At 45.6% G+C, this 16,280-nt stretch overlaps 1 protein-coding gene and 1 long non-coding RNA gene across 2 annotated transcripts; both read right to left on the bottom strand.

Moving 5' to 3' along the window:
• Positions 1-2,036, bottom strand: LOC121847368. The gene is made up of 2 exons (XR_006084227.1): positions 823-2,036; positions 1-447 (listed from the first exon to the last, which is right to left on the bottom strand). It is a non-coding gene; the product is annotated as an uncharacterized LOC121847368 (long non-coding RNA).
• Positions 2,037-3,328: 1,292 nt separating this feature from the next.
• LOC112240270 (phosphatidylcholine:ceramide cholinephosphotransferase 2) lies at positions 3,329-14,955 on the bottom strand. Its single transcript, XM_042327989.1, has 6 exons — positions 14,824-14,955; positions 10,668-11,452; positions 10,179-10,296; positions 8,045-8,198; positions 6,656-6,822; positions 3,329-3,735 (listed from the first exon to the last, which is right to left on the bottom strand). Exons 2-6 carry the CDS (start codon positions 11,195-11,197, stop codon positions 3,541-3,543), a joined length of 1,164 nt encoding a protein of 387 aa, XP_042183923.1. The 5' UTR covers positions 11,198-11,452; positions 14,824-14,955; the 3' UTR covers positions 3,329-3,540.
• Between the last annotated feature and the right edge of the window lie 1,325 nt (positions 14,956-16,280).

The following is a 16,280-nucleotide window of genomic DNA, read 5'->3' as shown; positions in this document are numbered from 1 at the left end:
CCCAGGCTTCTGGACCTTTTAATAATATAATACCAATCAGGAAGTGAGACCAACCCCAGGCTTCTGGACCTTTTAATAATATAATACCAATCAGGAAGTGAGACCAACCCCAGGCTTCTGGACCTTTTAATAATATAATACCAATCAGGAAGTGAGACCAACCCCAGGCTTCTGGACCTTTTAATAATATAATACCAATCAGGAAGTGAGACCAACCCCAGGCTTCTGGACCTTTTAATAATATAATACCAATCAGGAAGTGAGACCAACCCCAGGCTTCTGGACCTTTTAATAATATAATACCAATCAGGAAGTGAGACCAACCCCAGGCTTCTGGACCTTTTAATAATATAATACCAATCAGGAAGTGAGACCAACCCCAGGCTTCTGGACCTTTTAATAATATAATACCAATCAGGAAGTGAGACCAACCCCAGGCTTCTGGACCTTTTAATAATATACCAATCAGGAAGTGAGACCAACCCCAGGCTTCTGGACCTTTTAATAATATAATACCAATCAGGAAGTGAGACCAACCCCAGGCTTCTGGACCTTTTAATAATATAATACCAATCAGGAAGTGAGACCAACCCCAGGCTTCTGGACCTTTTAATAATATAATACCAATCAGGAAGTGAGACCAACCCCAGGCTTCTGGACCTTTTAATAATATAATACCAATCAGGAAGTGAGACCAACCCCAGGCTTCTGGACCTTTTAATAATATAATACCAATCAGGAAGTGAGACCAACCCCAGGCTTCTGGACCTTTTAATAATATAATACCAATCAGGAAGTGAGACCAACCCCAGGCTTCTGGACCTTTTAATAATATAATACCAATCAGGAAGTGAGACCAACCCCAGGCTTCTGGACCTTTTAATAATATAATACCAATCAGGAAGTGAGACCAACCCCAGGCTTCTAGACCTTTTAATAATATAATACCAATCAGGAAGTGAGACCAACCCCAGGCTTCTGGACCTTTTAATAATATAATACCAATCAGGAAGTGAGACCAACCCCAGGCTTCTGGACCTTTTAATAATATAATACCAATCAGGAAGTGAGACCAACCCCAGGCTTCTGTACCTTTTCTAGCCACTATGCTGCATCAGTTGGGCTATAGGTTCATTTTAGAGTAGAACATCTTTCCAAAAAGTCCCCAGAACTGAGCTTCTCAGTCCTTCTACATAAAAGTTATCCCTGGGAGGACCCCGGATCCCCTCGGCAACGGGACTGGAATTGATCAAACTCACAATTGAATACATTTAATAAAATCTATATTCTTTCCCTAAAATGCATTCTGGTCATTACTTTCTTATATGAAACAGCTTGTTAACTTGGTCCTGGACAAACCGGTAATGCACTGTGGATCCACTGAAGCACTTTCATAGGCTTATCTCTGCACACACGGGTCTTGAAGGAGAGTTTGGCCATTTTATTCAGTTTCTCCCCCCTCCCCCCTCCCCTCAAAATGAACATTATATTACAACAATCAAGTTACGACAACTTTAAATATGATTAAAAAGAATGAAAACAGAACCAAAACATATTTCAGTAACATGGATTACAGATGATACGACTTTATATTCATTATTTTACTGAACCAAAAAACAGCCGGATCGGTTTCTGCTCCTTACGGAAATAGTCTTTAGTTTGTAGTTAGCAAGAGCACAAACAGACCTGGGATCAGGCTAACAAAATATTTGCATAAATGTTGAAACACGTTATCGTCATGACATCAATATTTGGTCCTTGGGTTCGCTCACAGTGGGATGTCTGAAATGGCACCCTAATACAGTGCACAGGGAATACACTGCCAATTCTGACGTTCCAATCTCTGACCCAATACACAACACATCAGTCTCAAATGATGCCATATTCTCCATGCAGTGCACCCCTATCCCCTACGCAGTGCACCCCTGTCCCCTACGCAGTGCACCCCTATCCCCTACGCAGTGCACCCCTATCCCCTACGCAGTGCACCCCTGTCCCCTACGCAGTGCACCCCTGTCCCCTACGCAGTGCACCCCTGTCCCCTGCACGCCCTGTCCCCTGCACCCGTCCCCTACGCAGTGCACCCTGTCCCCTACGCAGTGCACCCCTGTCCCCTACGCAGTGCACCCCTGTCCCCTACGCAGTGCACCCCTGTCCCCTACGCAGTGCACCCTGTCCCCAACGCAGTGCACCCCTGTCCCCTACGCAGTGCACCCCTGTCCCCTACGCAGTGCACCCCTGTCCCCTACGCAGTGCACCCCTGTCCCCTACGCAGTGCACCCTGTCCCCTACGCAGTGCACCCCTGTCCCCTACGCAGTGCACCCTGTCCCCTACGCAGTGCACCCTGTCCCCTACGCAGTGCACCCTGTCCCCTACGCAGTGCACCCCTGTCCCCTACGCAGTGCACCCCTGTCCCCTACACAGTGCACCCCTGTCCCCTACGCAGTGCACCCCTATCCCCTACACAGTGCACCCCTATCCCCTACACAGTGCACCCCTATCCCCTACACAGTGCACCCCTATCCCCTACACAGTGCACCCCTGTCCCCTACGCAGTGCACCCCTGTCCCCTACGCAGTGCACCCCTGTCCCCTACGCAGTGCACCCCTGTCCCCTACACAGTGCACCCCTGTCCCCTACACAGTGCACCCCTGTCCCCTACGCAGTGCACCCTGTCCCCTACACAGTGCACCCCTGTCCCCTACACAGTGCACCCCTGTCCCCTACACAGTGCACCCCTGTCCCCTACACAGTGCACCCTGTCCCCTACACAGTGCACCCCTGTCCCCTACACAGTGCACCCCTGTCCCCTACACAGTGCACCCCTGTCCCCTACACAGTGCACCCCTGTCCCCTACACAGTGCACCCCTGTCCCCTACACAGTGCACCCCTGTCCCCTACACAGTGCACCCCTGTCCCCTACACAGTGCACCCCTATCCCCTACACAGTGCACCCCTATCCCCTACACAGTGCACCCCTATCCCCTACACAGTGCACCCCTATCCCTACACAGTGCACCCCTGTCCCCTACGCAGTGCACCCCTATCCCCTACGCAGTGCACCCCTGTCCCCTACGCAGTGCACCCCTATCCCCTACGCAGGTGTGTTAGCCTGTAGCGTCCGTGCTGAAGAACACCAGAGGTAGTAATGACCGAGCCTTCAGGAAGGTTTCTTTCATTACAAGCTACAGCCTGTGATCTGTGAACAGAGGAAAGGGAGGGAGGGATGGATAGAAAAATGGATCACTGGTCTCCAGTCCCATGTGTCTACCATGGGGTTGCTGAAGAACACCAGAGGAGGCAGAGACAGGCCCTTCACTGGTTTCTTTCAGTCCCAAGCTACAGCCTGGGATCTGTGAACAGAGGAGGAGGGAGGGATGGACAGAAAAATGGATCACTGGTCTCCAGTCCCATCCCTCTCTACCATGGGGTTGTTGTTACCACGAGGAGGGCAGAGACAGGCCCTCTACTGGTCTCCAGTCCCATCCCTCTCTACCATGGGGTTGTTGTTACCACGAGGAGGGCAGAGACAGGCCCTCTACTGGTCTCTGTTCCCATCCCCCTCTACCATGGAGTATCTCTCACAGGGGTTAATGTTACACCATGCAGAGGGCAGAGAGACGGGCCAGGAGAACACACAGGGAACGGTTGCCATGACGTTACGCTCCAGGAAGTTAAACACAGGGTTCCACCAGGTCCTTGACAGGTAGTTGTTAGAAGCCCCGCGCAGAGCCTGAACACAAAAAGTAAAGATTGGTTTAGAATTTTAAATATTTTTTTAAAACCAAGAAATATACATATTGAGGGGTTTATTTTGAAAAGGACAATCGTATAATAAGCCATTGGATTCCTAGAGACCCGATGTAAATCAGAAAGGTCAGAGTTAGAGTCTGAACTAAAGAGAACACTTTGAAATCAGTTGAGGCTGTTGTGTGACGTAACTATCTATATTCACACAGCAACCATCATTACTAGACATTATGGTTGAGATATATATATACACACACGTATGTATGTATGTATGTATACACACATATGTATATATGTATGTGTGTGTGTATACACATACATATACATATACATATATATATATATATATCCTGTGTGTGTGTGTGTGTGTGTGTGTGTGTGTATATATATATATATATATTTTGACCAAATACTTAATTTCCACCATAATTTGCTAATAAATTCATTAAAAATCCTACCATTTTTTTCTCATTTTGTCTGTCATAGTTGAAGTGTACCTATGATGAAAATTACAGGCCTCTCTCATCTTTTTAAGTGGGAGAACTTGCACAATTGGTGGCTGACTAAATACTTTTTTTGCCCCACTGTATGTCCTACCTGTGTATGTATGTTTGTATGTATATACACTGCTCCAAAAAATAAAGGGAACACTAAAATAACACATCCTAGATCTGAATGAATGAAATATTCTTATTAAATACTTTTTTCTTTACATAGTTGAATGTGCTGACAACAAAATCACACAAAAATTATCAATGGAAATCAAATTTATCAACCCATGGAGGTCTGGATTTGGAGTCACCCTCAAAATTAAAGTGGAAAACCACACTACAGGCTGATCCAACTTTGATGTAATGTCCTTAAAACAAGTCAAAATGAGGCTCAGTAGTGTGTGTGGCCTCCACGTGCCTGTATGACCTCCCTACAACGCCTGGGCATGCTCCTGATGAGGTGGTAGATGGTCTCCTGAGGGATCTCCTCCCAGACCTGGACTAAAGCATCCGCCAACTCCTGGACAGTCTGTGGTGCAACGTGGTGTTGGTGGATGGAGCGAGACATGATGTCCCAGATGTGCTCAATTGGATTCAGGTCTGGGGAACGGGCAGGCCAGTCCATAGCATCAATGCCTTCCTCTTGCAGGAACTGCTGACACACTCCAGCCACATGAGGTCTAGCATTGTCTTGCATTAGGAGGAACCCAGGGCCAACCGCACCAGCATATGGTCTCACAAGGGGTCTGAGGATCTCATCTCGGTACCTAATGGCAGTCAGGCTACCTCTGGCGAGCACATGGAGAGTTGTGCGGCCCCCCAATGAAATGCCACCCCACACCATGACTGACCCAGCGCCAAACCGGTCATGCTGGAGGATGTTGCAGGCAGCAGAACGTTCTCCACGGCATCTCCAGACTCTGTCACGTCTGTCACGTGCTCAGTGTGAACCTGCTTTCATCTGTGAAGAGCACAGGGCGCCAGTGGCGTATTTGCCAATCTTGGTGTTCTCTGGCAAATGCCAAACGTCCTGCACGGTGTTGGGCTGTAAGCACAACCCCCACCTGTGGACGTCGGGCCCTCATACCACCCTCATGGAGTCTGTTTCTGACCATTTGAGCAGACACATGCACATTTGTGGCCTGCTGGAGGTCATTTTGCAGGGCTCTGGCAGTGCTCCTCCTGCTCCTCCTTGCACAAAGGCGGAGGTAGAGGTCCTGCTGCTGGGTTGTTGCCCTCCTACGGCCTCCTCCATGTCTCCTGATGTACTGGCCTGTCTCCTGGTAGGGCCTCCATGCTCTGGACACTACGCTGACAGACACAGCAAACCTTCTTGCCACAGCTCGCATTGATGTTCCATCCTGGATGAGCTGCACTACCTGAGCCACTTGTGTGGGTTGTAGACTCCGTCTCATGCTACCACTAGAGTGAAAGCACCGCCAGCATTCAAAAGTGACCAAAACATCAGCCAGGAAGCACAGGAACTGAGAAGTGGTCTGTGGTCACCACCTGCAGAACCACTCCTTTATTGAGGGTGTCTTGCTAATTGCCTATAATTTCCACCTGTTGTCTATTCCATTTGCACAACAGCATGTGACATTTATTGTCAATCAGTGTTGCTTCCTAAGTGGACAGTTTGATTTCACAGAAGTGTGATTGACTTGGAGTTACATTGTGTTGTTTAAGTGTTCCCTTTATTTTTTTGAGCAGTGTGAGATATATATATATATATACACACACACATGTACAGTTCAAGAAGTAAGTCTGTCCTCATGGTACTCTCCGTCTCTCTCTCCGTCTCTCTCTCCGTCATATACAGTGCCTTGCGAAAGTATTCGGCCCCCTTGAACTTTGCGACCTTTTGCCACATTTCAGGCAAAAAAATAATATCTGAATAATTTTGCACGCCCAATTTTTCAGTTTTTGATTTGTTAAAAAAAGTTTGAAATATCCAATAAATGTCGTTCCACTTCATGATTGTGTCCCACTTGTTGTTGATTCTTCACAAAAAAATACAGTTTTATATCTTTATGTTTGAAGCCTGAAATGTGGCAAAAGGTCGCAAAGTTCAAGGGGGCCGAATACTTTCGCAAGACACTGTATATGTGTATATGTGTGTGTATATATATATATATATCTCCTACCTGTGTGTGTATATGGGGTGGCAGGGTAGCCTAGTGGTTAGAGTGTTGGACTAGTAACCGGAAGGTTGCAAGTTCAAACCCCCGAGCTGACAAGGTACAAATCTGTCGTTCTGCCACTGAACAGGCAGTTAACCCACTGTTCCTAGGCCGTCATTGAAAATAAGAATTTGTTCTTAACGGACTTGCCTAGTTAAATGAAGGTAAAATTAAAAATTAAAAAAAATAAAAAATATATATATATATATATATATATATATATATCTCTTACCTGTGTGTTGGCCATGGTGTGATACCACCAGAAGAGGCGTGACGTAACAAAGTAGGCGAAGACAACATCAATGCTGTAATGCTCATGACCAATCAGGATACAGACCACGCCCACAACACTGAGCAACCAGCACAACCACACGTACCACCACATCTTCTTGGGGGAGTCTGAGGAGGTAAACAAATAAACATAGTTACAACACAACCTCATGTGTCAAATTGTCTTTTCCCCCAATTTTCCCCCCCAAAACAGTCCTTTCCCCAATTCAAAATACACTTTTCAGAGCCTCACAGGACTGGTAAATATACTACATGATCAAAAGTATATGGACACCTGCTCATCAAACATTCCAAAATCATGGGCTTTAATATGGAGTTAGTCCCCCTTTGCTGCTATAACAGCCTCCACTCTTCTGGGAAGGCTTTCCACTAGATGATGGAACATTGCTGCTATAACAGCCTCCACTCTTCTGGGAAGGCTTTCCACTAGATGTTGGAACATTGCTGCTATAACAGCCTCCACTCTTCTGGGAAGGCTTTCCACTAGATGTTGGAACATTGCTGCTATAACAGCCTCCACTCTTCTGGGAAGGCTTTCCACTAGATGATGGAACATTGCTGCTATAACAGCCTCCACTCTTCTGGGAAGGCTTTCCACTAGATGTTGGAACATTGCTGCTATAACAGCCTCCACTCTTCTGGGAAGACTTTCCACTAGATGTTGGAACATTGCTGCTATAACAGCCTCCACTCTTCTGGGAAGGCTTTCCACTAGATGTTGGAACATTGCTGTGGGGACTTGCTTCCATTCAGCCACAAGAGCATTCAGGTCAGGGCTCTGTGCAGGCAATTCATCCCAACGGTGTTCGATGGGGTTGAGGTCAGGGCTCGGTGCAGGCAAGTCAAGTTCTTCCACACTGATCTCAACAAACCATTACTGTATGGACCTTGCTTTGTGCCCAGGGGTATTGTTATACTGAAACAGGAAAGGACCTTCCCCAAACTGTTGCCACAAAGTTGGAAGAACATAATCATCTAGAACGGTCCCAGGTTAGAGAGGCCCCCGACCCGGTCCCAGGTTAGAGAGGCCCCCGACCCGGTCCCAGGTTAGAGAGGCCCCCGACCCGGTCCCAGGTTAGAGAGGCCCCCGACCCGGTCCCAGGTTAGAGAGGCCCCCGACCCGGTCCCAGGTTAGAGAGGCTACAGCCCCCCGACCCGGTCTCAGGTTAGAGAGGCCCCCGACCCGGTCCCACTAGAGGGGTGGCCTCCTTCCTGTAACACTTCTCTATTTCCTAAATAAAATAAGAATTTCTCATTTCTTACACTAAATAAACAGGTATGTCATTGTGAGGGTTACAGAGAATGTGTGTGTGTGTGTGTGTGTACATACACTCTTGGATAAACAGGTATGCCAGTGTGAGTGTTACAGTGTGTCCACTGTAGAGGAAGTCTCCACACATGAGGTGACCCCCGGTGATTGACAGGCCTCCTCCACTAATCAGACCCAGGATACGCCACACCATCCCTTCAGAGTCACCATAAAGCTAGGAGGGGGGGTAGAGAGTTTTAGTTAACAATGGACTGATCCTGGCTTATTTAACATACTGCAATGGGCTGATCCTGGCCTTAATTAACATACTGCAATGGGCTGATCCTGGCCTTAATTAACATACTGCAATGGGCTGATCCTGGCTTATTTAACATACTGCAATGGGCTGATCCTGGCTTATTTAACATACTGCAATGGGCTGATCCTGGCTTATTTAACATACTGCAATGGGCTGATCCTGGCTTATTTAACATACTGCAATGGGCTGATCCTGGCTTATTTAACATACTGCAATGGGCTGATCCTGGCTTATTTAACATACTGCAATGGGCTGATCCTGGCTTATTTAACATACTGCAATGGGCTGATCCTGGCTTATTTAACATACTGCAATGGGCTGATCCTGGCTTATTTAACATACTGCAATGGGCTGATCCTGGCTTAATTAACATACTGCAATGGGCTGATCCTGGCTTATTTAACATACTGCAATGGACTGATCCTGGTGTATTCGATGCATAATTTCTACAATGTTCCTGGTAATAGTGAAACCATTGGGAGAAACAGTGTGTGTGTTGTGTGTGTGTGTGTGTGTGTGTGTCCAATGACATATATAATCCTTGAATTGCTGATGCTATGTATTGGCCAAATAGAGCCCCACAGTGGAGGTTTCATAATACCCATAAAACCTAGCGGTCAAACAGGGAAATGTTTCCAATCGTTTTTTCCAGCATTCATTTTCCCCCATAGGGGATTTTAGAAAACCTTAAAGTAAGGGCTGTGTTTCATGTAGGTCTACCCTGATGGGGCGTTTTGATAACCGAGTAAAAAAGGTGACTATTTCCCCGTTTGACCGCTAGGTTTCATGGGTATTATGACTCATAATGTGGTATTCAATGAGAGGCGTTGAAGCCACCGGTCAGCCAAATTGGCCCTACCCAGCAGGAGCCAATAGGAATGAATGGAATTCAATGAGAGGCGTTGAAGCCACCGGTCAGCCAAATTGGCCCTACCCAGCAGGAGCCAATAGGAATGAATGGAATTCTACAGTATTTCAGTTAAAAGTTTCAAGGACAAAATTAAATGTATTTTATTATTATTTGTTGTTGTTGTTGTGGGAACAATAACATTAGTGCTTAAATTAAAGGAAAATGTTATATATATACACCTCACAATCTAATGTTTCAGCATGATAATGCACGGCCATGTCGCAAGGATCTGTACACAATTCCTGGAAGCTGAAAATGTCCCAGTTCTTCAATGTCACCCGTTGAGCATGTTTGGGATGCTCTGGATCAACGTGTACAACAGCTTATTCCAGTTCCCGCCAATATCCAGCAACTTCACACAGCCATTGAAGAGGAGTGGGACAACATTCCACAGGCCACAATCAACAGCCTGATCAACTCTATGTGAAGGAGATGTGTCACACTGCATGAGGCAAATGGTCACACCGGATACTGACTGGTTCTGATCCACGCCCCTACCTTTTTTTAAGGTGTCTGTGACCAACAGATGCATATCTGTATTCCCAGTCATGTGAAATCCATAGATTAGGGCCTAATTAAGTTATTTAAACTGACTGATTTCCTATTATGAACTATAACTCAGTAAAATCTTTGAAATTGTTGCATGTTGACTTCATATTTTTTGTTCACTATAAATGCATTTCTGTAGATTCCAAAATATATTTTACAAAATGGTGCCCCATCAGTCATCTAGTCTCTATGTGAATCATGAATCCTCATTTGGTTCCTGCCTTTCTAGAGAGTTTATCCTAGCCACCCCTCATAGCCTGGTTCCTCTAGGTTTCTTCCTAGGTTTGGGCCTTTCTAGGGAGTTTTTCCTAGCCACCGTGCTTCTACACCTGCATTGCTTGCTGTTTGGGGTTTTAGGCTGGGTTTCTGTACAGCACTTTGAGATATCAGCTGATGTAAGAAGGGCTTAATAAATACATTTGATGATCATTGTGTACCTTGGGAGCGCAGGTGAAGTGTTTGCCAGGGACAGGTAGCGTGGTGACGTACATGGTGACACAACGGTACAAGTACAACGTCCCAATCATGAAGAAACACCTCCGACCGATGATGGACCTGGAGGGGGAAGTCACCACAATTAGAACAGCAGTCTACACCAAGTCACCACAATTAGAACAGCAGTCTACACCAATAGCCTTGCAGTCTACACCAATAGCCTTGCAGTCTACACCAATAGCCTTGCAGTCTACACCAATAGCCTTGCAGTCTACACCAATAGTCCAAAAACACAGTTCGGTCACAGTGGTTATAACAACGTATACAGACATAATATAACATTTAAAAATATCTCTCTATCCCTTTGAAAAACGTTTGTGAGTGTAATATTTATGGTCTATTGTTTATTTATTTTTTCCCCACTTTGCTTTTGTCAATGTAAACATGTGTTTCCAGTGCCAATAAAGTTATTTGAATTGAAAAGAACGTACTTGTGTTTGAGGAACAGCCACTGTATGAACCAGAGTCCCACCAACACCATCCCGTTGACTTCGGTGACCGTAAACGCCCACGGTACACGGTCCACATAGTCAAAGAACTTATCCGGTAACGGGGGACTGACCGATTTATCCGGTACCCGTTCGTGTACGACGGTGATGATGACGGTGGTCAGGATGAGGTTGAATAACGCGTACACAAACGCCACCCCTGTTTTCCACCATTCCCGCGGCAACCGGTTCCCTCGGCCTTCCGGTACCGAAATCTTGACGTAGTCACTGTGTTTCCGGAGACCGTTGCTAAGCGACCGGATCAGTCTGCTGGATTTGGTCCGTCGGTCGTCCTGGTTATGCTTGGACTTAGTGTTAGGGATGTGGTCCGTTATCGTTGATGACGAAGGGTTGCCGCGAGGGTTGCCGTTGGAGACGATGTGAGGAGGTGGTGGCGGCGGCTGGGACTCCATTGTCACGGAGACCTCAAAGTGGGAGTGGCCTCCAGTCGGTCTCGCCTCGTCTTCGTGCATCAGTTCTGGGGTGGCTGTTTTAAGACACTCAACCGGCCAATCAGCAGGCTCCAAACATGTCCTTTAACCAATCAGCAGTCTCCAAAAACAAATATATAATCCAGAAACTTCCAGCAAGGTGTGACCTCCGACCTCCGATAATGTTTGGTGGGTTAGAGGTACCTGATCAATGTGATCAATAATCCTATCAGCTCTAGTCTGGTCAAATCAATCAGCTCTGAGGTCATCAACAATGTCAGAGACCTTTGGAAACACCTGGAAAACACAAATACACAGACATCAGAAACTGTCCAGGAGACGAGAACCTGTTTCTACCCGATCAAATAAAGGGAACTGAAATGTACAAAAAGAGGAGGAAGGGGTGAAAACCTGTTTCACAGGCCATAGCTCAGGAGGCTGGTGAGGACGGGCTCGTGGTAAAGGCTGGAGCGGAGTCAGTGGAATGGGATCAAACACACAGTTTCCATGGTATCAAACACATCAAACAGTTTCCATGGTTTCCATGATTTGATGCTGTTCCATTGGCTCCGTTCCAGACGTTATAATGAGCCGTCCTCCCCTCAACAGACTCCACTGACACACAGAAAGACAGGCTGTTTTCAGAGCTCTCAGGGGCAGTTTCCCAGACACATTTTAAGCCTAGTTCTAGGATTTTGAAAAGCATTCTTAATGCCCCTTATTTAAAATGCTTTTTTAGTCCAGGACTAGTCTGTGTCTGGGGAAACCAGCCCTCAGTGGTCAGAGAGGACAGGCAGGTAACAAGGTGTGTTCTCTTCTACCTGCACTCTCTGTACAGTCACACTCAGTCAACACAGGTGAGAGATGTTCCGATCCTACCTGTAGGAATGTTGGTTTTGACTCAGAGTAACCAGAGAGAGAAAGAGCCACACCTTAAAACCTCACACACACACATTCCTCACTCGTTAAACCACAGGTGATTTCACACACACACACCTCTGTGTGCTTTAATAGTCTTGTTGAAGCAGAACAATGAGGAGTTCAGACTGCTACAACAACTGGCAGGGTGGAGGGAGGGAGGGATGGAGGGAGGGGTGGAGGGAGGGATGGAGGGAGGGGTGGAGGGAGGGATGGAAGGGCTATTCATAGAATGTGAATCACAATGCAATCCTCTAAAACAATTACATTACCTAGGTAACTAAACAACACCGTTACGTAACACACACGGTGTTGGAGAAAAGTGTATTGAGTGAGTGAGTGTACTCATGCTACAGTGCCTTGCGAAAGTATTCGGCCCCCTTGAACTTTGCGACCTTTTGCCACATTTCAGGCTTCAAACAAAGATATAAAACTGTATTTTTTTGTGAAGAATCAACAACAAGTGGGACACAATCATGAAGTGGAACGACATTTATTGGATATTTCAAACTTTTTCAACAAATCAAAAACTGAAAAATTGGGCATGCAAAAAGGTCCCTAGTGATATTGGCCCTCTGTTGTTGTCTGGGTCCCTAGTGATATTGGCCCGCTGTTGTTGTCTGGGTCCCTAGTGATATTGGCCCTCTGTTGTTGTCTGGGTCCCTAGTGATATTGGCCCTCTGTTGTTGTCTGGGTCCCTAGTGATATTGGCCCTCTGTTGTTGTCTGGGTCTAGTGATATTGGCCCTGATATTGTTGTTGTCTAGTGATATTGGCCCTCTGGTCCCTAGTGATATTGGCCCTCTGTTGTTGTCTGGGTCCCTAGTGATATTGGCCCTCTGTTGTTGTCTGGGTCCCTAGTGATATTGGCCCTCTGTTGATATTGTCTGTTGTCTGTCCCTAGTGATATTGGCCCTCTGTTGTTGTCTGTATCTCTAGTGTGATATTGGCCCTCTGTTGTTGTCTGTATCTCTAGTGATATTGGCCCTCTGTTGTTGTCTGTATCTCTAGTGATATTGGCCCTCTGTTGTTGTCTGTATCTCTAGTGATATTGGCCCCTGTTGTTGTCTGTATCTCTGTTGTTGTCTGTATCTCTAGTGATATTGGCCCTCTGTTGTCTGTCTAGTGATATCTCTAGTGATATTGGCCCTCTGTTGTTGTCTGTATCTCTAGTGATATTGGCCCTCTGTTGTTGTCTGTATCTCTAGTGATATTGGCCCTCTGTTGTTGTCTGTATCTCTAGTGATATTGGCCCTCTGTTGTTGTCTGTATCTCTAGTGATATTGGCCCTCTGTTGTTGTCTGTATCTCTAGTGATATTGGCCCTCTGTTGTTGTCTGTATCTCTAGTGATATTGGCCCTCTGTTGTTGTCTGTATCTCTAGTGATATTGGCTGTTGTTGTCCTCTGTTGTTTGTCTGTATCTCTAGTGATATTGGCCCTCTGTTGTTGTCTGTATCTCTAGTGATATTGGCCCTCTGTTGTTGTCTGTATCTCTAGTGATATTGGCCCTCTGTTGTTGTCTGTATCTCTAGTGATATTGGCCCTCTGTTGTTGTCTGTATCTCTAGTGATATTGGCCCTCTGTTGTTGTCTGCTTGATTTACAGCATCAAGGTAAATTACTCCATATTTTCATATGGATTGGACACTAAGTCTTGGACACTACGTCTACTGTTCGGATAGACTACTGCAGCAACACCAAAGGCTCTTCCTAATAATGATTCTGGATATTATCATAGCCGTGGTAAGTAAGGGTGCTGCAGCACCCCCTGAGAAATCTGAATTATTATTTATTTTTGTTGTTGAAATGTTCATTATTTTTCTTCACAAAAGTAGTGCATCTAATGACAACATCTAATGCTGTCTTCAACTTGGCTTTCCATACAAATCCTATCATTAAAAAAAGAAACCTGTTTTTTTTGGTCACTTTGTGATGACAAAAACAGCAATAGTGAGATTATAATGCTACCACTATTCATGGGTTTATTATGTGTGCATGTGTTGGGCACATAGAAACATCACCAAGGATCCAATCTATATAGTCAGGCAATGTCCACATTATTCCCTCATAGTTTAGAATGTAAGAACTAGAATGCCAATTAGAATATCAATTAGAATGTCAAGAGGCCCGAGTTCCCAAGTTGGGGGTTGGATGACCATTCAAATAGTTCCCAGTTGTTTTGAACGCTCGGAATTCGGAGATTACCGAGTTCCCGGTTGTCTTGAACGCGGCATCATTCACACGCCACAGTCAAAGGGAGAGGAGTGTAAACATAACGCAAACCGGTTACAGTTTAATTAAGAACCAAACAAAACAAAACCAGAGTTTCTATTGGACACATTCAGGTCCCTCCCCGTGGCATTCCGTTTTGCAACATAATCGGCGTAATGGAACAGGCTCAAAGTAAGCAACCCTTCTCGCCGCCATCATCACAACATACGGGTATATAACAAATATTATCATTCTCACCGGGCGATAATAACATGAAGGATTTACGTAGGTGAAATATAAGTTAGGAGTCCTCTGTGTTTAAGTACTGGAAATTAAGTTAAGTATTTAATATTAACTGGACATTCGACCCGCAAAGCCAGTCGGAAGCAATTCACCTGTTGAAAGGTGAGCTATGGCGACCGACAACACCTTCTCTAACTCTTAAAACTTTACCTGCGCTCTTAGGGAAAAGGAACCAACAAACGTTCTCAAGTTAGGCTAATTAAACAATGTATCCCCACATAAAAAAAAACAGCTTACCTGTGCTCAGTAACGTGAAAGTTCGAAACAAGTCTGTGACCTTTTTTGTCTTCCTCCTCTGTTGATTTGTCTTCTCTTACCTCTTGGGTGTGTAAATCACAGCTCCCCTCCTGTCAGACAAGACACGCCCCCTTCATCAAAACACGCCCCCATAGCTTCCTATTACATTTGATCCATTTTCAAAACTATCCAGAATGTTCATTTCTATATATATATATTTTTATATAATAGCCCAATTTCATATAAAAAGGTGTCGATTAAATTTAAAGGTCTTTAAAAAAAAAATTCAGTCAGATAACTGGTTCTCCCTGCCCAAATAAGGTACACCAAGGCCACTCCCCTCTCAGTGAGTCACTTCTCGTTCAACGATCCGCCCGTTCCAGAACGTTGTTGAAGCTCGAGCTCAAATGACTCACCGTCATCATGAGGGACTGTCTTGTCCCTGACTCCGGGGCATAATATAAGTCACTCAGATCAGCTGTTTAGTTAACGTTTCACCTCAGCTCTCTAATTTAGTTTTAGATGAGGCTACCCCCGTGACTGACTGGACAACACCACGAGTCCACATGGAACCCTATTCCCTATATAGTGCACTACTTCTGACCTGAGCCCTATGGCAGCCTATTCCCTATATAGTGCACTACTTCTGACCTGAACCCTATGGAACCCTATTCCCTATATAGTGCACTACTTCTGACCTGAGCCCTATGGCACCCTATTCCCTATATAGTGCACTACTTTAGACCAGAGCCCTATGGCACCCTATTCCCTATATAGTGCACTACTTCTGACCAGAGCCCTATGGCACCCTATTCCCTATATAGTGCACTACTTCTGACCAGAGCCCTATTCCCTATATAGTGCACTACTTCTGACCAGAGCTCTATGGCACCCTATTCCCTATTTAGTGCACTACTTCTGACCGGAGCCATATGTAGGGTGCCATTTGGTAATAACTCATTTCCAGTAAATAACCAACAACTCTGTGTGACACATCCTGACCGGCTGCCCACTCCCAGGTTATAATGACAGAATAACATGAGGAGTCGTCAACTGTTGTTCTTATTGGTTGTTGAAACTGAAAGTAGCCTCGACTAGACTCCAGTGTTGGCTGTTTTTTTATCCTTTTCCTAGAGGTGATTGAATCCAACTCTGGTGAGTTATCAGACCTAGACTATTATGTATAAGCAGATCCCCTACGAGAGTTTAAAACCCCTAGAGTCGATTGAAGCACCCGTGCGTTGGTCATTTTGAATATTGAATAGTTCCCGGTGTGTTTCTGCTAGATTTACCGTTTCTTGTAGTGTCTGCAGGGTAAATGAGCTGTCTGCAGCTCAATCCTCTCTTTCCGCCAATATAACGTTTGCGCCTAACATGGGGCTCGTGACAACTTCAGCTGAGTCATCTGGGGTAAATGTGCTGCGAATAACGTGGCTTTCAAATCCCTCCGATAGACA

Source organism: Oncorhynchus tshawytscha, linkage group LG10 (genome assembly GCF_018296145.1).
Source record: "Oncorhynchus tshawytscha isolate Ot180627B linkage group LG10, Otsh_v2.0, whole genome shotgun sequence".
Taxonomy (NCBI): domain Eukaryota; kingdom Metazoa; phylum Chordata; class Actinopteri; order Salmoniformes; family Salmonidae; genus Oncorhynchus; species Oncorhynchus tshawytscha.
Note: the sequence above shows the minus strand (reverse complement) of the source record. Positions and strands in the feature narration are given on the sequence as shown.

Excerpts from the sequence above, each read along its gene's own strand:
- LOC112240270 (XM_042327989.1), bottom strand. The coding sequence starts at position 11,197 with ATGCACGAAGACGAGGCGAGACCGACTGGAGGCCACTCCCACTTTGAG. Across the intron at positions 8,199-10,178 it reads ACTTCACCTGCGCTCCCAAG|CTTTATGGTGACTCTGAAGG; the intron begins GTACACAATGAT and ends CCCCCCTCCTAG. Across the intron at positions 3,736-6,655 it reads ACACCATGGCCAACACACAG|GCTCTGCGCGGGGCTTCTAA; the intron begins GTAAGAGATATA and ends TTTTGTGTTCAG.